This window comes from Saccopteryx leptura, chromosome 11, assembly GCF_036850995.1.
Source record: "Saccopteryx leptura isolate mSacLep1 chromosome 11, mSacLep1_pri_phased_curated, whole genome shotgun sequence".
NCBI classification, from domain to species: domain Eukaryota; kingdom Metazoa; phylum Chordata; class Mammalia; order Chiroptera; family Emballonuridae; genus Saccopteryx; species Saccopteryx leptura.
Window position 1 is genome coordinate 31,882,024 of NC_089513.1, and position 27,845 is coordinate 31,909,868.

Here is a 27,845-nt window from a genome sequence, read left to right on the forward strand (position 1 = left end):
ATCGGCTTCTCCAGAGCCAGTGATGTGATTTGATGCATCACACCGTAAGGTAAAATCCTAACACGCCAACCCCCTTAGACCCTCCCCAATCTGCCCAGTCTGCCACTCCAGGCTCACCTCTCTGGTCATTCCCATTTTCACATCCTGTTTCAAGCCACCTCAAACTTATTACTTTTTCCTAAACAGGCTGAGATTTCTCATGGTGAACTTCTCAAACTGAAATGCTCTTTCCTATCTAATTGGCCAGCTGAACTCACTTATCCTTCAACACTCATTTCTAGGGTCAGCTCTTCTAGACAGCCAATTCTAATTGAACCCCAAACAAGGATTGTCTCTTTCCTCTATGTGTCTAATTATTTTCTACATGTCCCTATTTATGTAGCACTTTTCATGTTGCATTGTAAATACATGCTAACCTATATACCTACCCTGCTAAACTATAAGACTTTCAGGATTGGAATTTGCCTTACTCAATTTTAATCTCAAAACTTTACATGGTGACTGGCATTTAAATGAAAAGTAATCCTTTAAATCAGGGGTCTCAAACTCAACTCAGCATGTGGGCTGCAGAGCAAGATCACAGCCGTTAGGCGGGCAGCACTAGGTCTACAAAAGGCAACTGTTACGCAACACTTTTCTCACTGCAGTTGAAAACAAAAAAAAATCAGTACAACATTGTTCGGCGGGCTGCGAGTTTGAGACCCCTGCTTTAAATTATTTAATCATATAGGTTATTCTTCATTCTTTTATAGATTTTTGCCCTGACAACTCCCTTGAAACTGCTCTTAGCAATAATTTTTTTTCCTCCAATAGCCAAGGTTTATTTTTCTCAACCTATTTTTTGAAATCATTTTTTTAGTAATGTGATACTTTAAAAGGTCAAGAGTAATAAAAAGTCATAACAAAAAAAAAAACCAGTGCCCTATTTTACAACCCCCACCTCCACACCACACTTCTTAGCGGCACTCATGCCTAAATAATGCAAGAACACTGCTATACTCTGATCTATGAGTTTTAGACAATACACTGACTTTCTATCATGCTGCATGAGGATTTTAACCTCATTACGACCATTTCCCTTTCTCGACCTTCCCAATATAGTTTTATCACAATTTGAAATTCTTGCTCAGTGATTTTTTAAAATGATTAGGTTAATATTGTTCACTTTTGTGTCAAGTACTGCACATGATTACATAACCTTTCTTGTACAACTTTTTGTTTTTCCTGAACTTAAAATTTGCCTCCATTTTCTTCAGTTGTTTATTATTTTCTTGAATCACTGCTTATACCTTCTCGTATCCCACCACATCCACGGAAATGCCCCTTTCAATACTGTCAAATAATTCCTCAGTGCTCTACTTTCCTCGGAGACTTCCTTCTCAGAGACACTCCTCTGGGACTCCTCCACCTCCCAGCTCCAGTGTGGGGTGTGACTCTTTCCTCCGGGAGGTTTCCTTGACTTCTCTCTCTACATGGAAGCCCCTGGTTCCTGATCACTTGACTTACCGTATTTCCCAATGTATCAAGACATACCTTTTTTTTTTTTTTTTTTTTTCATTTTTCCGAAGCTGGAAACAGGGAGGCAGTCAGACAGACTCCCGCATGCGCTGGACCGGGATCCACCCGGCACGCCCACCAGGGGGCGATGCTCTGCCCATCTGGGGCGTAGCTCTGTTGCGTCCAGAGCCATTCCAGCGCCTGAGGCAGAGGCCATGGAGCCATCCCCAGCGCCCGAGCCATCCCTGCTCCAATGGAGCCTCGCTGCGGGAGGGGAAGAGAGAGACAGAGAGGAAGGAGAGGGGGAGGGGTGGAGAAGCAAATGGGCGCCTCTCCTGTGTGCCCTGGCCGGGAATCGAACCCGGGACTCCTGCACGCCAGGCCGACACTCTACCACTGAGCCAACCGGCCAGGGCCAAGACATACCTTTGTTCGAAAAATTTGGGGTCTAAAAACTGGGTGAATCTTATACAGTGGTTGTAGGTAATGGATGGGAGTTTTGACAGTGATGAGGAGTTAGTTGTATGAATTTTATGATGAATAAAACTTGAGTTCAATAACTTTATGTAATACTTTTTTTTTTCAAATTTCAGGCCCCAATATTAATGTGCATCTTATACATGGGAAAATACGATCTTCTTTTTTTACCTACGCTCTCAATTTTTGTGAATACATACCCTAGTCGCTTCCTGAGAAAAGTCAAGTCTTTGAGAACATTCATGTCTGAAGGTATCTTTATTTTCGATCCTCACACTTGCTTTGGTGTGGTATATTCATTGGTAAAGAGGACCACAGTAATTCTTCCTACCCCCTTTATTCCAAACATTTTGTAACATGACTTTGCCACTTCTCCCTTCAAAAGGTGATATCTATTTCCCCACTCCTTGATGCTTTGTGACTTGCTTTCACCAACAGAACATGTTGGAAAGTGGCATTGTGTGACTTCCAAAACTGAGTCTCAAGACAGACAGCATCTGCCCTCACCCTCCTGGAATGTTGACCTGAGGCTGCCATGTGACAAAGTCAGGTCTAGCCTGGAAAAAGTAGTAAGAAAATTATTACTAAAGACTAAGGATAGGGTTACCTGTCTTATGTAACAATGAAACAATTGGCAAAACAATTGCCTGCAGTCATTTGGAAGATAGAAAATGTATGTGATGAATTTGTGGATTTGGCAAAGGAGATCTCTAGACAGTGTGTTGAAAATATGTTAGGTGTTTCTACAAGCATATAATAGGGTATTCTGTTTTTAATCAGAATTTAAGAGAATTATAGAGGACTTAAGACCTGCTGGGTTGTAAAATAAAACAATCTCTCATCCCGCCTGTCCAGCTAGCAAATGATCTTGGTAAAGATCAATTATTAAATGTGGCTGTAAGACCCTTTGTTAAGGTCTCAGCGAGTGCCTAAGTAGATCTTCTCCTTTAAGGCCAAAGGGCTTCTAAGAATTTTCAGGGTGTTGTTTCAAAGCAGCCTGACAGGCCCAAATGAAAAAGAAGTATGGATGTAGCATTTGGAACATGGAATAAAAGCCAACAAACAGAAAATCCACAAAGTGTTTCATTTGGTTGTACTTATGAAGTAACAGTGAGCTTGGAGTAAAAGGGACTGAGATTATTCAACATAAAAAGAACTCCCAGTTACAATGGGTAGGAAAGCTACTCAGCTGCAAAATGGAGAAGCTTAAAACAACAACTATTTTATCTGCTCTCAGTTCTGTGGGTCAACCATTTAGGCTTGAATTGTGGGAATGTTCTGGTATCATGTCTTGGACCATTTCTTCTCCACAGTGTTCTCTGCTTGCTCTTTCTGGAACTCCTACTATTTGGAAGTTGGACCACTAAACAGATCCTCTAATTTTCTTAACTTTTCCACTCTGTTAATCTCTGATTATTTTGTTACACTTTCTGAGAAATTTCTTCAATTCTATGTTCCTTCTCTTTTAATGAATTTGTAATTTTAGCATTCATGTTTTTAATTTTCAATAACTTTCTTGTTCTCTGATTTTTTAGAGGTATCTTATTCTTGTTTTCAGGATTTTTCTGATATGATCAATTCCATTTTCTTTGAAGTTTCCATTTTATTGCACTGTTTCTGTGTTCTTTGAGGGTTTTTTCCTCCTCTTTCTTTCAATTTTGTTGTTTTATAGTAAAGGTTATCCTCAAATTTTTGTGGTCCTTGGCTGTTCATTTATATTAAAAACTGATTAGAAGCTCTCTTGGGTACAACAGAGGTGCATTGCCTGGTGGGCTTCGCTGTAGATCAAGCCGGGGGCAAATAGCTTTCTCCTTCAGTATCTGTAGGTCTTCTCTCTGGGGTAGTTTACTTTATCCAGGAAAGTTCTTACCAGCATTGCCCTTGGCCAGAACAAGAGGTCCCCCTGCCTTAAGCTCCTGTGTGTAGGGCCTCACTCTGCCCACCTCTCTAAAGGGCAAGGAGTCCACAGGACCAAGAGTTCATGCCCACCTGGGACCCAGGCTGCTCTCCCTTTATATTGCTCTCCAAGCACCTGGGACCACAGAATCCCCTGCCCAAATGACCCATATTTCCAAGGCCTATGTATGTCTGCCCTGATGGTCTTCCTAAGAGTGGGCCCTGCTGCACCCCTAGGCCCGAGAAGAGGCTCAGGAGCGGCTGTTTGCAGGGCAGTATAGATGGAGTGGAAACAATTAGTTTCCAGCCACAGGTGGAAGACGAAAGACCAGGACAAGTCTTTGTGTGGCTGTTTATTTTAGACCGTGAACAAAATGCGGTTTATTCTGCAAAGGGCAAAACATAGGAACAGGAAAGGAGAGCAGCGAAAAGAAAAAATAGGCAAAAGTAAATTCATTGCAAAAATAACAAAACTGAGGTTCAGGGCCTCTCACTCGTACAGACCTCTTCCAAAAACCTTTCTTCTGCTCATGCAAGTAAACATTCATTTCTGTACCTAATTTTTATTTTGTATTATTTTCCTTAAAGATATTTTTTAATCTGCATGAGCTTCACAGCCACAAAACCTGGATCTGCGGCTGAAACCAGGTACAATATATTAAAACTTGAGAGAGAAAAAGATGAGAAGGAGACAAGAATACATACCTCACAAAACAGCTGACTCAAAGCAGCATACTTTTTTATTTTAAAATCCCAAGAAAAATAGGGGACTCCAAAAGAATAGTTGATATAATACAGGTTAAAAATTAATCTGACCAAAAAATAATCCAGTAACTAACTTTTAAAGGACTCCGATGTCAATAACGAAAATTTCTCAGAGTTGGTCTATTAAGGAAGCCAAGCAGAGAGATATGCCCCACTAGTGTTGGCCATCCTCTAGGACAGGGGTCCCCAAACTTTTTACACAGGGGGCCAGTTCACTGTCCCTCAGACCGTTGGAGGGCCAGAGTATAAAAAAAAACTATGAACAAATCCCTATGCACACTGCACATATCTTATTTTTAAGTAAAAAAACGAAACGGGAACAAATACAATATTTAAAATAAAGAACAAGTAAATTTAAATCAACAAACTGACCAGTATTTCAATGGGAACTATGGGCCTGCTTTTGGCTAATGAGATGGTCAATATGCTCCTCTCACTGACCACCAATGAAAGAAGTGCCCCTTCTGGAAGTGCAGCGGGGGCCGGATGAATGGCCTCAGGGGGCCGCATGCGGCCCGCGGGGCCGTAGTTTGGGGACCCCTGCTCTAGGATTTGCTGACTTAATCTGAACTAGTTTTCAGCCTCTTGAAGTGACTAAGTCTGTTCTTACCTAATGCTGCCACCAGGTGGTAGACGCGGCTTACTCAAACATGATTTTGCCACAATGCTAAAACACAGTATGTCTCATTTAATTCTCAGTTCGATGATATAGTACTGTCGTTTTCATCACTTTTCAGATGATGCTAAGAGATGTTCAATAATTTTCTCGTATAGGATGTCGTTTGCCATGATTTTAACTTGGTAGTTTGCAAGATGAAAAACGGAGAAGTTAACTTTGTTGGCACAGTCAGGAGAATTAGAGAAAGGCACACTAGAAAGTGTCTGTCGGCTTTCCTTCTATTTCTAGTTATGCCCTGAACTCTCCCGGACCACAGCTGTATGCATGGGAGTGTCACATGTCTTTGAAACAGTCTGTATCACACCTATTTATTAGTCTTTCTCCTCTTGGTATCAGCCCCAAGGTGAGATCTTTGAATGTACTATGCTGTTTCTTTCCTTACTGTAGCCCTAGAACCTGTTCAGCACTGAAGAGTGAGCCAATGAATAGACACCTTTCAACAGAAGGAAGGAATCCCACCTGGCCTTCCCCATCCCACACGCTGAGCAGGGGATGGAGCTGAGTCTCAACGGGAGAAAGCCAGCACCACCATCCTCCTCTGAGGAGTGTTGGCACAGTCTCTAAGGCATGCAAAAGAGAGCCTCTCCCCTGATTTCAAGGACCAGGAAGGGAACACCCAGAAAGACAGGTTGATGTTGCCTGTACTCAGGACTTGTAAAAAAGCAGTTTGACTTTCGGTGACTCTGATATTTGGTATTAGAAGTAGTTTCAAGGGACATGACATTGCCCTTGATTTCATAGTCTTTCAGAAGCTCATAGGGCTGAACTTCAGGACGTGGGAACCAAGGAAGGGACACAGAATTATAAGTGCACAAGAAGTCTAAATGTGAAATCCCCCACAGAATATAGAAAATACATTTTTAGCTGAAACCTCTGAGAAATATTAGACTTCAGTTGGCTATGAGGACAGGCCTATATGTAGGACGCAGTATTGGGTCTTAGAAGAGGCTGTATCTTTTCATGAACAGTTTGAAATAATAAAACTCCTACCTGAGCTCATTTGCCTTCTCTTTCACTAACCTCAAAAACCACCAAGTCAGAGGCCACTCCTTACACTTAATTCTGTACACCAAGTGACAGCACAAGCACAAGGTTCCATCTCAACAATTCTCGAGAACAGAGCCACACCTCCAAATCTCACAGAGTGCCGAGAACAGCACAATGTCCTTACAAATAAGATAATAAAACAAATCATCTCCAAATCCCCAGGCCTCTGATTAGGTCAGACACAGAAGCCTGAGCATGATGTGCTAAACAATTGAACAGCAGAGAAATGCAGAGGCACTGGCTTCAGGAAACGGCTGTGGGCAGTGGTGGGTGGGGGGATTGAGAAGGGGAAATGATGGGTAAACGAAAGATCCAGGTGGAAGGGGCTGAAGCCAGGCCAGTGGTCTGGGGTTCTCACGTGGACTCCGTGCTTCAGCAGGACTCCAGCAGAGCAGAGGTGGGAGTATACAAGCTCATTCTTTGTTGATCCAGATGACAGGGCAAGACCCATGGCCAGGCCCTGGCCGGTTGGCTCAGTGGTAGAGCGTCGGCCTGGCGTGCAGAAGTCCCGGGTTCAATTCCCGGCCAGGGTACACAGGAGAAGCGCCCATCTGCTTCTCCACCCCTCCCCCTCTCCTTCCTCTCTGTCTCTCTCTTCCCCTCCCGCAGCCGAGGCTCCATTGGAGCAAAGATGGCCCGGGCGCTGGGAATGGCTCCTTGGCCTCTGCCCCAGGCGCTACAGTGGCTCTGGTCGCAGCAGAGCAACGCCCCGGAGGGGCAGAGCGTCGCCCCCTGGTGGGCGTGCCGGGTGGATCCCGGTCCGGCACATGCGGGAGTCTGTCTGACTGTCTCTCCCCATTTCCAGCTTCAGAAAAATACAAAAAAAAAAAAAAGACCCATAGCCAGAGTCACAGGGAGGCAGATACAGCTCAATACAGAGGAAGTTTTGAGCAACACAATGGGACAGATAACTTCATTAGAGTGAGTTTTCTGTCACTGGACATATTCAGTTGGAGACTGCAAGAGCGTTGGTCATAGGTGGCACAGATGGACTCCCTGAACTTCCAGAGTTCCTCTTCACTGGGATTTGAAGAGTCTGTGGGGACAAACCAACACTGTGGAGGGGAGCACAATTGCTCACGTAACACCGTCTTCAATGAGGGTGACTTCAGGCGCACGAGTAGTCCCTTGGGGCATCAACTCAAAAGGAAGGTGGGCAGGGATAAGAAGCAAAGGGAAGGGGGTTGACGGCCTGTGCCTTTGCTCAATGTAGAAATATCCTGATCGAATCTCTCCTAAGGAAATGGCCACAGTCACACTCTGCACCCCTGAGCATAGATCTACCTCTTCTATGGACATGGAAGGGAGAGGGGCACACTCTCACTCCCCCAAGATTAGACTACCTTCTGCCATACAAGGGGGTTGAAGAGCATCTCAGGATTCTAAAGACAAACTAACAGCATGGGAAAATGGCAAAATGGCGGAGATTAAACATTCCCAGTGAGCTTCATTTTTAATTAAAACTATCATACTTCCAATACATGTGGAAGCTCTGCCAGGTGTGGGGCAGCACTCATGCTGAGCTTGCTTCTCAGAAAGCACAAGGGGCCCGAACTGCCTGCCTGGGCCAGTGGACACTGGAGAGTTAGAGGAAGGAGGAAGCCAGAGAGCACTTTCCACACAGAGAAAAAGAACTCTCCTTGTTCAAAAGACCAAGGGCTTCTGAACCACGTGCTGATCTTCATAAGAGTAGAGAGCGATGTAAAAGAGAAATTTTAATTTATGCTGAAAAAAAAAATCTTAGGAGATAACATTCTAATGTTTCCCGGAAGCAGGTCAATTGGGGCATTCCACGTTTCCTTTCAACGCAGGCAGCACCGGAGAGCCCACAGACAGGAAACAGGGAGAAGACCCGTCCAAAGAGGTATGCATCAGGTACACTCCAAAGTTCACCTGTGAACAGAACAGCAGCAACACGCTAGATTATTTTAGCAATTGGAATCATTTGTAACTAATAATGTTCAACTAAAATTAAGTCAGATATTTCAAGACATGTATTGGGACTTGGTATGTATGTCCTGTCACTTAGTAAGATACAGTGGAAAATAAGGAGCATCATCATTTCAGACACCAAAGGTTCTCATTCTGATGTGTCCTTTCCCAATAGTCACCCCTACCTCTTTATTGATGGATCCATTCTTTTTCCTCCTTCCTGTCATCCCTGCATTTTCTGTGAGAACACGTGATGCCAGTTAAGTTCTCCAGATTCTCCAGAATAAAGACGGAAGGTCCAAAATGAAGTCTGCTCAAGGTTTGCCGCCGATGCCAGCAAGCTAGTAACACTTCGGAGTATGTGACGAGCTACCAGATCTGCTCATTGCTGTGATAACAACAGTGGGTCATCCCCTCCCCATGTGCCAGGCCTCACTCAGAGTAGAAGTTGAGGCCAAATGAATTCTTCAAGATTTGTGCATGTGTGGGAAGACTACACAGGAACTCTTTTTGCTATCTCTGTAATTTTTCTGTGAATCTAAAAATATTTCAAAATTTTAAAAAGTGATTTGTGCACATGAGAATTATAGTGATGCTTTGAAGCATTATAGAATATGTGCCTACCCATCCCCTCTCCTAGCAACCCTCATGGGATGAGCTCAACGTCCACATGCCCCTGGTTGACACAGCCTGCCTCAGCAGAGCAGACAGACATGTTAGGATAACACTCAAGTGCAACACCTCTGAAGACCATATCTATCCTGAATCCACAGGGAGATGTGTCGATCAAATACTCTGAAACAAAACCCTGGTTTCAGAGAAACATAAGAAACAGTGCAGAACATTGTACCTGATTTCACCTGCCAATTTATTACTGGATAGAGATTAAATGTTTGCATTGTGTCAGTTAGTTTTCAAGAATTGCTCCACGCAAACTAACCACTTCCTTGACTTCCTGGAGTTCTTTGCAGACAAACAGTCTGCAAAGTGAGCCTGGAAATAAATCTTCCTTAAGAATCAGTCTGTGGCCCTGGCCAGTTGGCTCAGTGGTAGAGCGTCAGCCTGGCGTGTAGAAGTCCCGGGTTCGATTCCCGGCCAGGGCACACAGGAGAAGCGCCCATCTGCTTCTCCACCCCTCACCCTCTCCTTCCTCTCTGTCTCTCTCTTCCCCTCCCGCAGCCGAGGCTCCATTGGAGCAAAGATGGCCCGGGCGCTGGGGATGGCTCCTTGGCCTCTGCCCCAGGCCCTAGAGTGGCTCTGGTCGCGGCAGAGCGACGCCCCGGAGGGGCAGAGCATCGCCCCCTGGTGGGTGTGCCGGGTGGATCCCGGTCGGACGCGTGCGGGAGTCTGTCTGACTGTCTCTCCCAGTTTCTAGCTTCAGAAAAAAATACAAAAAAAAAAAAAAAAAAAAAAAGAGTCTGTTAGAAGTTTAGCTTTTACAGGTATAATGTAAACTCCACAGAAAACAGAATTTAGTCCTTTTAACCCTCCAGAAGATGACTTACAAACTTAATGTAGTGAAATGTATTGACTGTTTCTATGAAGCTACTCTATCTGCCATAAGGCATTTTACTTTTCATGAGAATTCAGCAGTGAAGAAAATAATATTTCAAAAATAGAACTGCTTTACTTATTTACTTCTTTTTATGCTCCATATATCTTCAACAAGATTTGAGGGCATCAAAAATAACATAATAAGAGTCCCACAAAAGTGAAGATACGGATGGAAAGGAAAGACAAGATGGTGCCACAGATGAAGTCAGAAACTTAAGAGTAGCCCATCAGCCTTTGAATGTTTCCCCGCTTCTAAAAATGGATCAGCACTGCCTGACCGGTGTGGTGCAGTGGATAGAGCATCCACCTGGGACACTGAGGTCCCAGGTTCAAAACCCTGAGGTCACCTGCTTGAGTGTAGGCTCATCCAGCTTGAGCGCAGGGTCGCCAGCTTGAACATGGGATCATTGATATGATTCCATGGTCACTGGCTTGAACCCAAAGGTCGCTGGCTTGAACAAGAAGTCACTGGCTCAGCTGGAGCCCCTCAGTCAAGACACGTGTGAGAAAGCAATCAATGAACAACTAAAGTGCAGCAACTACGAGTTGATGCTTCTCATCTCATCTCTCTCCCTTCCTCTCTTTCTCGCTAAAACAAACAAACAAAAAAACTTTGCACTATTAGGGTTATAGTTCTGGGATTAGATAACACACCAGGATCTTAAAATAGGGTACTACATTTTTCAGTCAGGTTTACCTTTCTTTCTCGATACTCAGAAAGCTTTTGGAAAACATCTTGGTTTCGTTGCCCCGTTTGCTGGTCAATGCAAATCATCTGGCACCGGTGACAAGGTCCCAAAACCTGGGAGGTGAGGATGGAAAAGACAGCATGGATATGAAAGTGACCAGCCTCCTACTCTGCAGGGAGGACTCTGGGTCCAGGAGGATTTAGATTGTAAGAGGCCATCCCCCGGGCAATTCCCGACTCACACAGAAATGCTCAGTACTCTACTCTTAACTGTGAGAAGCCCAAGAGTGGCTCCTCTCCACATGCCACTCGGGAATCATCCGAATGGTTGCTGCTTCGGGGCTTGGCAGTGAAACTAGAGTGGCTGTGAATCTCAGATGGTCATTGGGCAGGTTGGGGGCCTCCAGGAAGAAAAGAATGAACTGACCGGGGACAAACTGGGAGAATTTAAACAGCCCAGACCCATCACTGAGTCTCCGTGAGGGAGTCACAGGAAAGAGCCTGAGTGTGTCCATGTCCTCTGACCCAGCAATTTCACAACTAGGAATTTAACCCAAAGAAAGAATCAGAAGTACAAACACAGACTCAAGTACAAGGATATTTCTCTCACTATTCATAATAGAGAAAACCTAGTAGTATCTTAAACATCAAATAGTATAGAAGAATGGTTAAGCCAACCATGCTACATCAATATAGCACATATCATACAGGTTTTAATACTATTCTATAAAGGGCTTTAAATAAATTGTGAAATGTTTATCTTTACAACTGAAATAAGCAGGAAACAAAATTATGTGTATATTCATGAATATGTGTTTACATATATAGACACATGTACCCAATACACACAACTACATAAAACACAGTATACAGCTTCTTAACAGGGGTCCTACTTCTATTCTGGATGGTCCATGAGCATGAATTGCTTATTTAGAAAGAAAATTCCCCATAAATGTTAACCTACAACAAGGAAGAAAGCAGCTCAGCAGTGACAAGATGCTTTGTTTATCTCACACAGAAAAGGTGCAAAAGCACTTAATCTTCTCATAACCATTTCCTCCTCTGCTCACACTGGGCAAGCACAAAGCAAGCCCTAAAATTAGAAACACCCAACTGAATCTGGATATGTCTTGGCCTCTACCTATCACTCGTGTTCTGGCTGTTGGGCCTTCAGCCAGAGGACGTATAACCTCCTGTGGTATCAAAGTTAAGATTCCAGGCCTCATAAGCAGCTGGCTCTTAAAGGAGCTCTGCCTGGTATTTTGACCCTGAGATGCTCGGCAGCCAGTGACCTCGACAGGCCTTGTTTCCCTGTCCAGCTCCTGAGCTGGATTTGATAAGGAGTCCAGATACTATTTCTGAGAAGCCAAGCCCAGGCCTGGCACTCAGTTGTGCTAAAGTGTGGACACTATCATTATGATAACATGAGAAACCCCAAAATAGTCAGTTTATACAACTGGCTAATAACACTACTAAATTACAGTAATTTCATGTGCCCCTATAGAACTGGGCATATTCAGTGCAGATGACCCACCCCTCTGTCCCTAGCTATTCCTTACCTTTTCTCTCCATTTATTACCTCAACAATTACTGAGCACAGACTCTGGGCCAGGACTGTTCTAGGCCTTGGAGGTAGAACGGGGAACAAAACAGACTTGGTCCCCATCCCTGCAAGTTCTGAAGGAAGAAGCAGGTGTTGTGTGAAGCTTGACCATGTGGTGGGTCAGGAACATCGTTTCTAAGGAGATAACATCTGAGCTGAGACCATGACAGGAAGTGGGGACAGGCTGAAGAGCTTGGAGAGACTGGTGAAACAGGAGAAGATGATGAGCTCAGGTTGGGGGGTGCCTTATGCTCCCCTGGGGAGAGGGGCATCTCGGTGGCTTCGCCTGAACTGCAAGCTCCTCCCAGTACAATAAGAAGCTGGAGCATGGGAAGAAGGTGTAGCCGCATTGCAATGAAAGACTACTAGGCATGTGAGGTCCTCCGCCATGAACTTCAGACAGCTAAGAAGTCCAACAAGTTCAGCAAGACAAATTTCTCACAGACATACGCATTCAAAGAAAACAGAGTTTAAGCCTAGATATGATGATGAGGTGGAGGTTGTGCTGAGCCCTCCGCCACCTGCATAGGGCACATTCTCTCTTCCTTAAATTCTATAAAACTGACTGCTGCCACCTTGGTGGAGAATAAGAGATGGGTCGTCCAAGGGGCGTTGCAGAATGCAGATGTCACACACGCTCCTGCTGAGGTTTTTGTAGACAAGAGTCAAAGATTAGGAGGGTTCCCTCCTGCCACCACCCTGGCCTAGGATTCAGTCTCCATTAGCATCTCCTAAGGAAGGATAACAAAGCTTCCCAGAACGCACCTGGAAATGCAGGGAACCAATTGAAATCTCATCCCATTTCTCTTCTTCGAAAGCACTTGTTCCGTTGGTTATAATATTGGCACGGAAACGTGAGATGAGATCTTGCACTGGTAATAATTCCTCCTTTCCATTCTCACCGCTGTTTAAGACATACCAAAAAGGGAAAAGAGGAGCAGTGGATAATTACACTGTGGTAATCATTCAATGTTTCTATAACTCAAAACCTGACTTCAACAGCTGTACTTTGGCCTGAGGTTTGGATGACCAGATCAAGCTTTTTCTGAGGCCAAGAGGCACCCACGTGTTAGACAGAGCTCAGTAATCTCCCTCGGGTTATGATCCCGCATCTGGGGAGAGTCCCCCAAGAGGCAGTGCAGAGGGTGAGTGGACCTTAGTTTAAGACATGAAGGATTTTGGACACCAGGTGCACAGAGGTCAAGTGAATGAGCTTCTGAGAAAACACCAATCTGCAAGGTGAGTCAGAAAGAGATATTTAAAAAGTGTCAAGCTTAATTACCAAGATATCACATTCTTTTGGGATACTAAAACATCATAAAGCAATATAGAGTATATTTGGGGGTTGGTACTGATATCCCAACTTTCATTCTGTTTGTAATGAAACTAGCATATGCTATTTTTTTTATAATGTAAAAAAACTAGCATATGCTATTTTTTTTATACTTCGTATTAAGTTTTTGTTCACTGCCATTAGGTTCCATGAAACGATTCTCTGCGCCTCCATGCACACCCTCCACCATGGGAGAAAGCACTAAAAGCAACTGGAAACCTAATGAAAGAGCGCACTGCTTTACCCCATTATGTCGGGTTTGAGAACAGGTGAAACTATGGTGAGAGAAGTCAGGGCAGGGGAGACCTTTGGTGGGGTCGACTGCGTGGGGATGGAGGGAGTTTTCTGAGGTCCTGGGAATGTTCTCTACTTGATCTGGGTGGTGGTTACAGGGGTATGCACCTATAAAGTTCACTGAGCTGTGGACTTACAATTTTTACACTTTATTGTACTACAACAAAAGTACTTTTAGGCCCTGGCTGGTTGGGTCAGTGGTAGAGCATTGACCTGGTGTGTAGAAGTCCCAGGTTTGATTTCCAGTCAGGGCGCACAGGAGAAGTACCCATCTGCTTCTCCACCCTTCCCCCTCTCCTTCCTCTCTGTCTATCTCTTCCTCTCCCGCAGCCAAGGCTCCACTGGAACAAAGTTGGCTCTGGTGCTGAGGATGGCTCCATGGCCTCCACCTCAGGTGCTAGAATGGTTCCAACTGCAACAGAGCAGTGCCCCAGATGGGCAGAGCATTGCCCCCTGGTGGGCATGCCAGGTGGATCCCGGTAGGGCACATGTGGGAGTCTGTCTGACTGCCTCCCCGCTTCTAACTTTGGAAAAATACAAAAAAAAAAACTTTTAAAATTGTGTAATCTTGGAGAAATCCTTGAGTGTGACTGGAATTTTACCTGGAGATGGAACTGACAGGCTCCGGGGAGGAAGGGACCATAGCAGTATCCCAACGCCCTTCCCACAGTGAACAGGCGTAGAAAGCCGGGAGCCGGATGGCTAGGTCCAGCTGTCCCTCTCACTGTGCACCTGCCAGGACTATGAGGACTACAATTTCCTCACCTAAAATCCTGTGACTGTGGATTTACCCTCCAGGTTATAAAACTTCCTTCTGTGCTTCATAAAAGGAGGTTTTATGTCCAAAAGCTATAGTAGTCAACATGGATATGACTGTGGCCAGCAAATTGGAAATCAGAACACAGAGATACACCAACCAGACCTCCAGGAACCATCACCATGGACTAGCCATGGGACTGTTCCTTCGACCGTGGATCACCTGTCCTACCTATCCCCGGGTTGTCAGCCGTGCACCACACCAACCGGCTGGAAATGGGGTACCCTCCTGTGGGAACCAGGGTTGCAGCAGGCCTGTCTCAACCTCCTACCTTTCTACACCAAGAAAACTTCAGACCTGCTCTTGCTGCACTCTGGGCACCTGAAGAGAGGAGAAGGGTCACTCAGTGCAGCTAAAACTCAGTGAACACCCAGGGACCAGGCAGCCATGTCACACTTCTGCCCCCAAGAAGGGCGAGCTGGGCCATGGCCAAAGGGAACAATGTCGTAGGTTTTTGCCAATGTCTATAAACAGGAACTACTACAGTTTATCTTTGTGACACTTATTAAACGCTATGTGTAGATCTGTGTGAGCGTGCACACAAATGCACAGGAGCCCGTGGCATGTGAGGGCCACAGGATCCCCGCCTGTGGTGCTGCCCGGCGTGTGCACACCTTTGTCTGTCCTGTGGACTAGGAATGAGCAATCCAGCACTCACGTGACAATGATTTTCCCCCTATTGTCTGATGACCTTGGGACAGCAATTTCCTCTGAAAAACAGGAGAGTGAATGGACCAACCAAGACCCCTTATAGACCAGACGTCTTATGACTGCCGGGGCCCTGGACAGAGTGCTGGGCGGGAGTGAACAGGCATGTTAGCTCTGTCTAAAGATACAAGCAAATGATACTCAAAGTTACAACTTTAACAGCTCTCGTAACCACCCTTCTCTTCCTTCAAAAGCACTTTGGAAGTAGAGCAAGGCTCTCAGGAGACAGAATACGGGGGAGAGCAGGCCATGTAATTAGATCAAGTTGGTGTTTATTCCATGAAAGCAAATGTTAAGAAATGAAATGATTAAAAAATGAGAGTTGGGGTTTTCTACTAAGCATCTTGAGGGCATCAAGAAGGACACTGGAAGATAAAAGAGGACCCTCAGAAGGATTAATGAGAACTTACCTAAAGGGCTTTGTGATTTTGAGGTCTCAGTCTTATAATGAAGAGTCTGGACTTCATGACCCTAGGAACTTTTCTCCCGAGTCGAAGCCAGGCTTACTTGCCGGAGCAAGTAGTTACCTGTGTACGGTATTCCCGAGGTAAACAGAAAATAGTAAAGGATTTCTTACCTGGTGTTTAATTGCTGCTGAAGTTCCAAAACACTAGATCTGTTTACCAGCAGGTACTGGGCCTCGTTTACGAGAGAAAGAGTGGCTGTTGTGCCAGCAGATTGACCTAAAAGTGATGGAGTAGTTAAAAGAAGAAATATTGAAACAACCTAAGAGTCTATTTATGGGTGACTGGATAAAGAAGATGCAGCACATACATATACAACAGAACACATGCATATCTATATATATATAATGGATATTCAGGGAATTAAATCATTATGGTATTGAGATTCCACTCACTTAATGTTTAAAAGGATAATCTGGCCCTGGCCGGTTGGCTCAGCGGTAGAGCGTCGGCCTGGCGTGCAGGGGACCCGGGATCGATTCCCGGCCAGGGCACACAGGAGAGGCGCCCATTTGCTTCTCCACCCCCCCTCCTTCCTCTCTGTCTCTCTCTTCCCCTCCCGCAGCCAAGGCTCCATTGGAGCGAGGATGGCCCGGGCGCTGGGGATGGCTCCTTGGCCTCTGCCTCAGGCGCTGGAGTGGCTCTGGTCGCGGCAGAGTGACGCCCCGGAGGGGCAGAGCATCGCCCCCTGGTGGGCGTGCCGGGTGGATCCCGGTCAGGCGCGTGCGGGAGTCTGTCTGGCTGTCTCTCCCCATTTCCAGCTTCGGAGGAATGCAGAGGAAAAAAAAAAAAAAAAGGATAATCTACAAGGTTTCATTTAAAATTGCTATATTCACACTTGAAACCATAGCAACACAATAAATTAAATTTTTAAATTTAAAAAAATTACTAAAGCAATCTTCAAGAAAAAGAATGAAGCCAGAGGTATCACACTACCTGACTTCAAATATAGAGCCACGATAATCAAAACAGCATGGTATTGGCAGAAAAACAGGCACACAGACCAATGGAACAGAATCGAGAGCCAAGAAATAAAACCACATATATATGGACAAATCATCTTTGACAAAGGAGCCAAAAACACACAATGGAGAAAAGAAAGCCTTTTCAATAAATGGTGCTGGGGAAATTGCAAAGCCACATGCAAAAGAATGAAACCTGACTAGAGTTTGTCTCCATGCACAAAAATTAATTCAAAATGGATCAAAGGCCTAAATATAAGATCTGAAACAATCAATGACATAGAAGAAAACATCGGTACTAAGCTCATAGACCTTGGCCTTAGAGAAGAATTTATGAAATGACCCCAAAGGCAATGGAAGTAATGGCAAAAATAAATGAATGGGACTCTTTCCAACTAAAAAGCTTCTTCACAGGAAAAGAAACTGACAACATAATAAACAGACAGCCAACTAAATGGGAAATGATATTTGCAAACAACAGCTCTGATAAGGGGTTAATATCCAAAATATACAAAGAACTCACAAAGCTCAGCAACAAACAAGCAAACAATCCAGTTCAAAAATGGGGAGAGGACCTGAACAGACACTTCTCCCAGGAGGACATACAAATGGCCAACAAATATATGAAAAGATGCTCGTCTTCACTAGCTATTAGAGAAATGCAAATCAAAACTACAATGAGATACCACTTCACAACTGTTAGATTAGCTATTATCAACAAGACAGGTAATAACAAGTGTTGGAGAGGCTGTGGAGATAAAGAAACCTTCATTCACTGCTAGTGGTAATGCAAATTAGTACAACCATTATGGAAGAAAGTATGGTGGTTCCTCAAAAAATTAAGAATAGAATTACAATATAACTCAGCAATCCCCCTACTGGGTATCTACCCCAAAAACTTAAAAACATTAGTATGTAAAGACACATGCAGCCCTATGTTAATCACAGCATTATTCATAGTAGCCAAGACATGGAAACAACCAAAGTGTTTCTCAATAGAGGATTGTATAAAGATGTGGTACATATATACAAGAAATACTGCCTGACCGGGCGGTGGCGCAGTGAATGGAGCGTCGGACTGGGATGTGGAAGACTGAGGTTCAAGACCCCGCGGTCGCCAGCATGAGCAAGAGCTCATCTGGTTTGAGCAAAAGCTCACCAGCTGGAGCCCAAGGTCACTGGCTCGAGCAAGGGGTTACTAGGTCTGCTGAAGGCCTGTGGTCAAGGCATGTATGAGAAGGCAATCAATGAACAATTAAGGTGTTGTAATGCACAAAAAAAAACTAATGATTGATGCTTCTCATCTCTCCGTTCCTGTCTGTCTGTCTCTGTCTATCCCTCTCTCTGACTCTTTCTGTCTCTGTAAAAAAAAAAAAAAAATACTACTCAGCCATATGAAATGATGACGTGGTGCTAGAAGTTCTGGCCAGAGCAATCAGAGAAGAGAAAGAAATAAAAGGCATCCATATCAGAAAAGAAGAAGTAAAGGTATCACTTTTTGCAGATGATATGATTTTATACATCGAAAACCCCAAAGACTCCACAAAAAGACTACTAGAGCCCTGGCCGGTTGGCTCAGCGGTAGAGCGTCGGCCTAGTGTGCGGAGGACCCGGGTTCGATTCCCGGCCAGGGCACACAGGAGAAGCGCCCATTTGCTTCTCCACCCCTCCGCCGCACTTTCCTCTCCGTCTCTCTCTTCCCCTCCCGCAGCCAAGGCTCCATTGGAGCAAAGATGGCCCGGGCGCTGGGGATGGCTCTGTGGCCTCTGCCCCAGGCGCTAGAGTGGCTCTAGTCGCAATATGGCGACGCCCAGGATGGGCAGAGCATCGCCCCCTGGTGGGCAGAGCGTCGCCCCATGGTGGGCGTGCCGGGTGGATCCCGGTCGGGCGCATGCGGGAGTCTGTCTGACTGTCTCTCCCCGTTTCCAGCTTCAGAAAAATGAAAAAAAAAAAGAAAAAAAAAAAAAGACTACTAGAAACAATAAACCAATACAGTAAGGTCGCAGGATACAAAATTAATATATAAAAGTCTGTAGCCTTTCTATATGCCAACAAGGAAATATTAAAAAACAAACTCAAAAAAATAATCCCCTTCACAATTGCAACAAAAAAAAATAAAATACCTAGGAATAAACATAACAAAGAATGTAAAGGACCTATATAATGAAAACTACAAAGCATTGTTAAAGGAAGTCGAAAAAGATATAATAAGATGGAAAAATATTCCTTGTTCTTAGATAGGAAGAATAAATATAATCAAAATGGCCATATTACCCAAAGCAATTTATAAATTTAATGCAATTCCCATCAAAATTCCTATGACATTTTTTAAAGAAATGGAACAAAAATCATTAGATTTATATAGAACTATAAAAAAACCCAAATACCCAAAGCAATCCTAAGGAAAAAGAATGAAGCTGGGGGCATTACAATACCTGACTTCAAACTATATTATAGGGCCACGACAATCAAAACAGCATGGTATTGGCAGAAAAGTAGACACTCAGACCAATGGAACAGAATAGAAAGTCCAGAAATAAAACCACACACACACACACACACACACACACACACACACACACATATATAAATATGGTCAAATAATTTTTGATAAAGGGGCCAACAACACACAATGGAGAAAAGAAAGCCTCTTCAACAAATGATGCTGGGAAAACTGGAAAGCCACATGCAAAAGAATGAAACTCGACTACAGTTTGTCCCCTTGTACTAAAATTAATTCAAAATGGATCAAAGACCTAAATATAAGACCTGAAACAATAAAGTACATAGAAGAAGACATAGGTACTAAACTCATGGACCTGGGTTTTAAAGAGCATTTTATGAATTTGACTCCAAAGGCAAGAGAAGTGAAGGCAAAGATAAATGAATGGGACTACATCAGACTAAAAAGTTTTTGCTCAGCAAGAGAAACTGACAACAAAATAAACAGACAGCCAACTAAATGGGAAATGATATTTTCAAACAACAGCTCAGATAAGGGCCTAATATCCAAAATATACAAAGAACTCATAAAACTCAACAAACAAACAAACACCCCAATAAAAAAAAAATGGGAAGAGGATATGAACAGACACTTCTCCCAGGAAGAAATACAAATGGCCAACAGATATATGAAAAGATGCTCATCTTCATTAGTTATTAGAGAAATGCAAATCAAAACTACAATGAGATACCACCTCACACCTGTTAGATTAGCTATTATCAATAAGACAGGTAATAGCAAATGTTGGAGAGGCTGTGGAGAAAAAGGAACCCTCATTCACTGTTGGTGGAAATGTAAAGTAGTACAACCATTATGGAAGAAAGTATGGTGGTTCCTCAAAAAACTGAAAATAGAACACTTTATGACCCAGCAATCCCTCTACTGGGTATATACCCCAAAAACTCAGAAACATTGATACGTAAAGACACATGTAGCCCCATGTTCATTGCAGCATTGTTCACAGTGGCCAGGACATGGAAACAACAAAAAAGCCCTTCAATAAAAGACTGGATAAAGAAGATGTGGCACATATACACTATGGAATACTACTCAGCCATAAGAAATGATGACATCGGATCATTTACAACAAAATAGATGGACCTTGATAACATTATATGGAGTGAAATAAGTAAATCATAAAAAACCAAGAACTACATGATTCCATACATTGGTGGGACATAAAAATGAGACTAAGAGGCATGGACAAGAGTGTAGTGGTTACTGGGGTGGGGGGCGTGGGAGGGAAGGAGGGAGAGGGGGAGGGGCACAAAGAAAACTAGATAGAGGGTGACAGAGGACAATCTGACTTTGGGTGATGAGTATGCAACATAATTGAATGACAAGATAACCTGGACATGTTATCTTTGAATATATGTACCCTGATTTATTGATGTCACCCCATTAACATTAATAAAAATTTATTTATAAAAAAAAAATCTGCAGCGTGGCAAACAAAAGCCCCATTCAAAACCCTTGGGTCTGTGCTGAGATAATAAAAGTCTCTATAGCTTGAGTGAATGATCCTCCTGTGGGTCAGATGGGTTCCAATTCTTCGCTCTCCACAAAACTACCACACCTAATTAAGTTGTCAAGTGACATTATTAAAGTCATCTTAATGTTAGATCCCTGTGTATCAGGAGAAAGTTTTGAGTGACAGTGGGTTTACCAAACTCCTTTCATCCCCAGGTCTTTATTCACTGAAATAAGGTTTTTCAGAAGAGAACCAATGCTGAGCACCAGCTCTCCTGGTCACAGGTGAGTTGTTCATGAATATGGGAATTAATGATGCAGGGCTCAGCCATCTCATGAAAAGACTGATTTTCAACATTTTCTCTATCTTTTGAAATTTATAATATGTTTGCTGCTTTGATCAACTATATTATTAAAAATTATGATGACTCAATCTAGAAGAAATTTGTAACACTTAACTCTTATGATCACAGTAAATTAAAAGTATTTATATGTTCCAATTTTATAGAATTTTACTTTCAGATAAATATGATAGGGTGATTAAGGCTTTTCAAGAAAAAAATATATAACACTAACATAAAATACCATTAAAGAAGTGGAATGGAAATATAGATAAAGATGTAAAAGGGAAGATATAAAATTTGTGACCATTAAATGACAGTTTGTATAGATATATAATGAATATTCTTGGGAATCAAATCACTATGGTATTGACATCCCACTGGCTAATGTTTAAAAGGATGAACTATGAATATTAATTTAAAATTACTCTATTTATAATATGCTAAGAATTGCATCCTTTTTTATTATTGAAACTATTTTTTTGTTTTTTAATTTTGATTACATTTATTGTGGTGATATTAGTTAATAAAATTATATAGGCTTTGGGTATACAGTTCTATATGATGTCATCTGTATATTGTATCATGTGTTCATTACCCAAAGTCAAATCTCCTTCTGGGCTCTGGCTGCTTGGCTCAGTGGTAGAGCGTCGGCCTGGCGTGCAGAAGTCCTGGGTTTGATTCCCGGCCGGGGCACACAGGAGAAGTGCCCATCTGCTTCTCCACCCCTCACCCTCTCCTTCCTCTCTGTCTCTCTCTTCCCCTCCCGCAGCCGAGGCTCCATTGGAGCAAAGATGGCCCGGGTGCTAGGGATGGCTCCTTGGCCTCCGCCCCAGGCGCTAGAGTGGCTCTGGTCGCAGCAGAGCGACGCCCCGGAGGGGCAGAGCATCGCCCCCTGGTGGGCGTGCCGGGTGGATCCCGGTCGGGCGCATGCGGGAGTCTGTCTGACTGTCTCTCCCCGTTTCCAGCTTCAGAAAAATACAAAAAAAAAAAACAAACTCCTTCTGTCACCATTTATCACCCCTTTACCCTCTTATACCTCCCCCACCCCACTTCCCTCTGGTGATCACCATACTTTTGTCTATGTCTATGACTTTTTTTCCTTTGATTAATCCCTTCACCTTTTTCACTCAGTCCCCCAAACCCTCTCCCCCCGACAGCTGTCAGTCTGTTCTCTGTTATCTATGAGTCTGTTTCTATTTTCTCTGTTAGTTTATTTTTCTATTAGATTCCACATATAAGTGAAATCATCATGTACTTGTCTTTCTCTGACTGGCTTATTTCACTTAGCATAATACTCTCTAGGTCCACCCATGCTGTCACAAAAGGTAAGATTTCCTTCTTTTTTATAGCCAAGTAGCATTCCATTGTGTAAATGTATCACAGTGTTTTATCCACTCATCTACTGATGCTTCCAAATCATGACTATTGTAAATAACACTGCAATGAACATAGGGGTGCATATATTCTTTCAAATCAGTGTTTTGGGTTTCTTTTGATATATTCCCAGAAATGCAATTGCTGGGTCATAAAGCAGTTCTGTTTTTAATATTTTGAGGTAACCCCATACTGTTTTCCACAGTGGCTACACCAATCTGCATACTAACAACAGTGTACAAGAGTTCTCTTTTCTCTTCTTCTTAGTCAATACAACTGTTGACTTATTGATGATAGGCATCTGGACAGGTTTGAGGTGATAGCTCATTGTGATTTTTATTTGCATTTTTCTGAGGATTAGTGATGTTGAGCATCTGGTCATATGTCTATTGGCCATTTGTATGTCCTCTTTGGAAAAGTGTCTATTAAGGTCCTTTGCCCATTTTTTAATTGGATTTGTGTTGCTGTTGTTGTTTTGGTGTTGAGTTGTGTAAGACCTTTATAAGTTTTGGATATTAACTCTTTATCAGATGTTTCATTGGAGAATATGGTCTCCCACTCAGTGGGTTGTCTTTTCATTTAATTAATGGTTTTCTTTACTATGCAAAAACTTTTCAATCTGATGTAGTCCTATTTGTTCATTGTTTTTTTGTTTGTTTCCCTTGCCCAAGAAGATATATCAGAAAAAAATATTGCTATAAGAAATGTCCAAGATTTTACTGCCTAAGTTATCTTCTAGGATTTTTATGATTTGGGGTCTTACAATCAAGTCTTTAATTCATTTTGAGTTTATTTTATTTATTTATTTTTGTATTTTTCTGAAGCTGGAAACGGGAGAGACAGTCAGATAGACTCCCGCATGCGCCCGCCCGGGATCCACCTGGCACGATGCTCTGCCCACCAGGGGGCAATGCTCTGCCCCTGCGGGGGGGGGGGGGTCGCTCTGCCGCGACCAGAGCCACTCTAGGGCCTGGGGCCGAGGCCGAGGCCAAGGAGCCATCCCCAGCACCCGGGCCATCTTTGCTCCAATGGAGCCTCGGCTGCGGGAGGGGAAGAGAGAGACAGAGAGGAAGGAGCAAATGGGCACTTCTCCTATGTGCCCTGGCCGAGAATCGAACCCGGGTCCCCCGCACGCCAGGCCGACGCTCTACCGCTGAGCCAACCGGCCAGGGCCGTTGAGTTTATTTTTAAGAACTCATGGTGTAAGAAGGTGGTCTAGTTTCATTTTTTTGCACATAACTGTCCAAATTTTTCAAAGGTCTTTCATGCAGGAGGCCAGGATTGCACCTTCTCCTCTGACAAAGCCATTTAGCAATGAGAACATTTGGAAGAGGAGGGTCTGGAAAGCGATTCTCTTGAAGTATCCTTTCCTGTGTATTCCAGGGTCTTCCAACCTGGTTTGGGGACAGCTCACTAGGCGTGGCCCAGCCAACCCTTTCCACCAACATCTTGGATCAAGACAGCGATGGCATGGCCACACGTGGGAGATGGAGGCCAGGCCACAGGCCTGGACACGTTTGATATTTCCTTTTACTCTTTTTAGTCCCCTTTAATTAGCTTTAAAACTTTTATTATTTTAGTTTTAATTCCAGTTTGGTTCCAGAAGGAGGTGAATGTAACTTCTACCTATTCCACTACCATCTTGGATTCTCCTTTAAACTACTTTTTAAACTTTAGATAACAATATAAATGTCTTAGGAGGTAATGTAGCTTTAATTTTTTTTCAAAGGTGTACTAGTGCAAAATGTTTGAAGACCTGTGACCTAGACCATCAGAGACCTCATCTCCATAAATGGCATCCTTCGGGTAAAACTATTCATTAGCTGACATTCTCTTGTCCTGTATTGTGCAGGTGACAGCCTTCCCTCTGTGCCCATCTTTGCCTCACCCAGACCCCCATGTCCCACTAGGACAGTCACAGCCATATCCTGCCTAAACCCTTCTCTCCTTGCCCCAGATGCAGCCTCTATAGCAGGCGTCCCCAAACTATGGTCCGTGAGCCGCAATGCGGCCCTCTGAGGCCATTTATCCAGTCCCCACTGCATTTCTGGAAGGGGCACCTCTTTCATTGGTGGTCAGTGAGAGGACCACTGTATTTGGCAGCCCTCCAATGGTCTGAGGGACAGTGAACTGGCTCCCTGTGTAAAAAGTTTGGAGACCCCTGCTATAGCATGCTAGGAGTGTCTTTCCAACACAAGCAGCATCTTGAAACCCCCAGCTTAGAATTTTTCAGTGAGTCCCCAGCCCCACGATGGTACGTACGAACTCCTCAGCAGCACATTCTCCCCTCTGCCCAGCTCTGCCCCCTTACACTTCTAGCCACATCCAACCTTCCTAACCCTTCTCTGAGCCCATGAATGCCAAGCCCTGCCATGTTGCTCCCAAGTAACCTTCCTACCTCTCTCTGTCTGAAAAACTCCTACTCTCCTGTTAAGATGCAGCTCCAAACTCACCTCTTCCCTGAAGCCCTTTGTGCCTCCTTCCAGGTGTAGAGGATGCTTCCCCCACACCCATGCCCACTGCACATACCTTTACTATGGTGTTGCTGTCTGCTGATGAGCCACTGACTCTAAACTGACATCCAGAAGGACCGTGACCATTGCTTAATTATCTCAGCCAGCCTCCTGAGGACCCAGATAAGCCCCAGGTAAACAGGAGGCATTATGAATAACTGCAATTTATTCAACATGATCATTCATAAGGGTAGCCCAGGTCCTGATGAATCCCACTCCTTGTGTGTCTCTACTCAGGAAGATGCCCACTTCTCTCTCCTGTTTAATCATGTCTCTAAGCTAACCCATGCCCAAACACCACCAGTTCACCTCCTCGATAAAATGAGCATAAGTTTACTCCCATTCTCCATCACGTAGCAACTCAAATTCTCTAATAGCTCATGACAAAAAAAAAACAAACTGTCAGAACTTGTAAAAGTCTAAGTAGAATACATCCTTTGATTCCTTTCTCTAGCATACCTATTCAGGGATTCATAAGTTCACATGTGCAGGGCTCAAGACTCTGTTACTGGTTCTCCATATGATCAAAATTCTATTTGGGTTTACAAGCCAGTCTCTCTGAGAGCTAATCAGTAAGATGGTCATCCCTGCACAAACCAGTAATGTAGTAATGATTCATGCCTCCTCACACCTAGTGTTTACTGAGCAACTACCATTTGCCAGGTAAGCACAGGAAGTGCAGCACTGAACAGAGTAGACAAGATCCCTGCCCTCACAGAGCTGATGATCTCATGCAGTGTAAAAGGCATGGCCTACAGGATGGGAACAGTGGCACAGAGTAAAACAAAACAGGGAAGGGAGCTGGGGAAGTTCTGGGAAGGGCTTTGGTTCTATGGAGAGGAATCAGGCAAGGCCTCCCTTGAGAAGACAAAACTTCAGCAGACACCTGAAAATGACCTGGTCTTCCTCTATGACACTGTCAACTTTCAAAGTTCTTTCTTCTCGGCCCTGGCCGGTTGGCTCAGCGGTAGAGCGTCGGCCTGGCATGCGGGGGACCCGAGTTCGATTCCCGGCCAGGGCACATAGGAGAAGCGCCCATCTGCTTCTCCACCCCTCCCCCTCTCCTTCCTCTCTGTCTCTCTCTTCCCCTCCCGCAGCCAAGGCTCCACTGGAGCAAAGATGGCCCAGGCACTGGGGATGGCTCCTTGGCCTCTGCCCCAGGCGCTAGAGTGGCTCTGGTCGTGGCAGAGCGACGCCCCAGAGGGGCAGAGCATCACCCCCTGGTGGGCAGAGCGTCGCCCCTGCTGGGCGTGCCGGGTGGATCCCGGTCGGGCGCATGCGGGAGTCTGTCTGACTGTCTCTCCCCGTTTCCAGCTTCAGAAAAAATACAAAAAAAAAAAAAAAAAAAAGGTCTTTCTCTCTGCTATCTCGCTTCATCTTAAAAATATCTTATGGCAGGAAAACTGTCAAAGGTGCCAAAGTCTAAGACCTGAGGTCTACTGAAGTTGAGACACCAAGGATTTGCCAAGGTCTCATGCTATCTGGAGATAGAGCCAAGACTAAAACCCAGGTTTCTTAGGACTTAGCAAGCTACAAAACAAAACTGTGCCTCTAAATATGCATGGCTGAGACAGAGTGTTGAACAGAAGCAAAGCAGCTTTCTGGGAGCCCACCCTAGCCTCTCAGGGTTCTATCGAAGACCACATATATGGGTCCTGCTGACCTGGGGCCACCAGGGCACCTTTCTGACAACAGCAGACCACCCCACTTTCTGTACATGAGCAAGCTGCACTGTGATAGATATATGAATTTACCAGAACTTCCAACTGCCCTTTTGTGTTCCACCTGGCTGCCTGACCTCACCCTTACTTACTGGATAATCGCCCCTGAGGCAGAAAAGTTCCAGAAAGCTGATCAACTGCCCAAGGAGGAGCATTCCAGAAAGCTGAAATCCTAAAACCGTAAAAGGGAACATACCAGAACTTTTGACTCAGTACCCCCTCAGGCTCTCCCAAGCCCTATAAAATTCGCCTCATAATTTGTAACGGGTGCTCTTCTCCCCAAGAAGTGCCTAGCAGGGTTCCTTTCTTCCTTTCAATAAAGCCTGTTACTCTGGTCTTTTCAGACTCCCATGGATTCCAACACCCTGTAACTCCACTTCACGTCTGACTTTGATATATGCAAAGATAAGCCCAAGTTCCTGTGCCCTGAGAACCCATCTGAAATGTGATACCTTTGTCATGTTTCTTCTTCGCGTTTCTTTGGAAGTTCGAACTTTGTTTGATCAAATGACATGGGCGGCCCAAAAACTTTGACAACCAGCTTGAAATCTTTTCTCCACAATCATAAGTATTTACTCTTTAAAAAAAAAAAAAGAGGAATGGTGAATGTTGTATAGTATTTCTTTAAGTAATACTCTAAATGGCAAAGAAGTAATATTATAACATAATGTAATATAATATAAATCATTGAGCCCCCAGCTGGAAGGAAGCCTAAAGTGACAGACGCCCTTATAAAAAGCTGCAGGGAGAGCTCCGAGGCACAGGAAGAGCTGAGATCTGGGGCTTGTGCAAAGCTTTAGGGTCAGATTAAAAATTTAGAAGTTCCTCTTGAAAGACCTTGTTTATATTAAACACAGCCACCGAGAAACACAAACCTTGGGATTTGAGACTTTCCAGAGCATTATTTTGCTTTCAGAAGCCCTTGCACCCAGACCTGTGTCAGTTTTTTGTTATGGCCTGATGGTACTATTTTCTCTCCCAGCCAGACCACATGGACTAACATGTTTGGTTTAGGGGGTGGGGGACCTATGCCTGTAAATTCCCAATGTAAGTACATTTATTGATCTGGTTTTAAAACTCTGTAATCTTCTATCATTTTTAAATAGAATTTAAAATTCTTTTAATCTGTACTTCACCAGAATTTATAAGGAAAAAAATTGCTAATAACTTACTTGGGGATTATAAAACAGATATTATTGAAATC

General features: G+C 44.0%; 1 protein-coding gene across 1 annotated transcript in view; it reads right to left on the bottom strand.

Annotated features, from left to right (window-relative positions):
• Positions 1–7,780: 7,780 nt before the first annotated feature.
• The window catches only part of MOCOS (molybdenum cofactor sulfurase), an 81,996-nt gene continuing 61,931 nt past the window's right edge, over positions 7,781–27,845 (bottom strand). The window contains exons 11-15 of the mRNA XM_066352750.1: positions 27,094–27,218; positions 15,868–15,973; positions 12,904–13,042; positions 10,545–10,649; positions 7,781–8,254 (exon numbers count right to left, since the gene is read on the bottom strand). Coding sequence (XP_066208847.1) covers positions 8,138–8,254; positions 10,545–10,649; positions 12,904–13,042; positions 15,868–15,973; positions 27,094–27,218 — 592 coding nt within the window. The 3' untranslated portion in view covers positions 7,781–8,137. The remainder of the gene's footprint in view (positions 8,255–10,544; positions 10,650–12,903; positions 13,043–15,867; positions 15,974–27,093; positions 27,219–27,845) is intronic.